This window comes from Artemia franciscana, chromosome 5, assembly GCF_032884065.1.
Source record: "Artemia franciscana chromosome 5, ASM3288406v1, whole genome shotgun sequence".
Lineage (NCBI taxonomy): Eukaryota > Metazoa > Arthropoda > Branchiopoda > Anostraca > Artemiidae > Artemia > Artemia franciscana.
This window is the reverse complement of record NC_088867.1, coordinates 12,549,653-12,550,628: the sequence shown is the minus strand read 5'-3', so window position 1 is coordinate 12,550,628 and position 976 is coordinate 12,549,653. Positions and strand designations below refer to the sequence as shown.

The 976-nt window shown below is 35.0% G+C and overlaps 1 protein-coding gene across 1 annotated transcript in view; it reads right to left on the bottom strand.

Moving 5' to 3' along the window:
* Positions 1–483: 483 nt before the first annotated feature.
* Positions 484–976, bottom strand: part of LOC136027673 (probable chitinase 10) — a 9,374-nt gene continuing 8,881 nt past the window's right edge. Inside the window, exon 3 of the mRNA XM_065705120.1 lies at positions 484–771. Coding sequence (XP_065561192.1) covers positions 484–771 — 288 coding nt within the window. The remainder of the gene's footprint in view (positions 772–976) is intronic.

Below are 976 nucleotides of genomic sequence, written 5' to 3'. Positions count from 1 at the left end.
AGATTATAATAATTTCAAAAATTTAATTTAGTTTTATTAATTGACCTTACTTATTTTTTAGTCCCCTTCATCTTTTATGTTTGACCCAAGAACGAATCTAATAGAGCCTGAGGAATTTGTTCTATGCGTTTTTAACTTGTATAATGAGATGGGCAAAAAATGGGCTTATGTTCAACTGTGGTTCGGAACATCTTAAGAGATGGTACTGGTGTCAAATCCAAAGCTCTTGTAACTTAGGGCTAAATGATTAAGATCCAAAGCTTGAATATGATAAATATCGTACGAATTTATTTACAAATAAATTAAAAATTAATAACACTTATTCACCGTTACCGAACCCAAAAACTGGTTTGATTTCATTCACAAAAATCTAGTAAAGTCAATAAGGTATCACTGGTCAAATGACCTAAAATCATTTTCTCTGCAAACGTCGATCCGAGGTAAAAAAAAAAAATGGCACTAAATCACTGGTATATAATTAATTCAAACTTCACACTGGGGGTCAGGGCTTTGTAGACGTCCAAGTCCTCTGTTAAGGGCTCTAAGAAGAGGATGAGGCTCACAACCACACTTATTTCTGAAATCGTCAAGGTCAGGCGCCCAGACAATTACACCAGCTAGGTCCCAATCTTTAATCTTTTGGGCCTTTCTCTTAATCATATCTGCATCATCAAAAGATACCCATTGATTACCCTTGTAAGCATATGGACCCATTCTACTTTCAGGATCTTGAACCACTGTCCATCCTCCTTTTTGTATGCGGCTGCAAATCTAGAAAAAGAATGAAAATAAATGTGGTGTCCTAGCATCTATCTTACTTTAAAGTAGTAGCTGCGTAGACCTTGTTCCCCTTCATCCCTCAACTATGAAAGAAAATTTTTTATAAAGACAGATTTAGAAAGAATTGAAAAATATGTTGTCCAAATATCTATAATTCTGCTATTGCACTTCGTGCCCTGAGAGTGAAATGACTGTT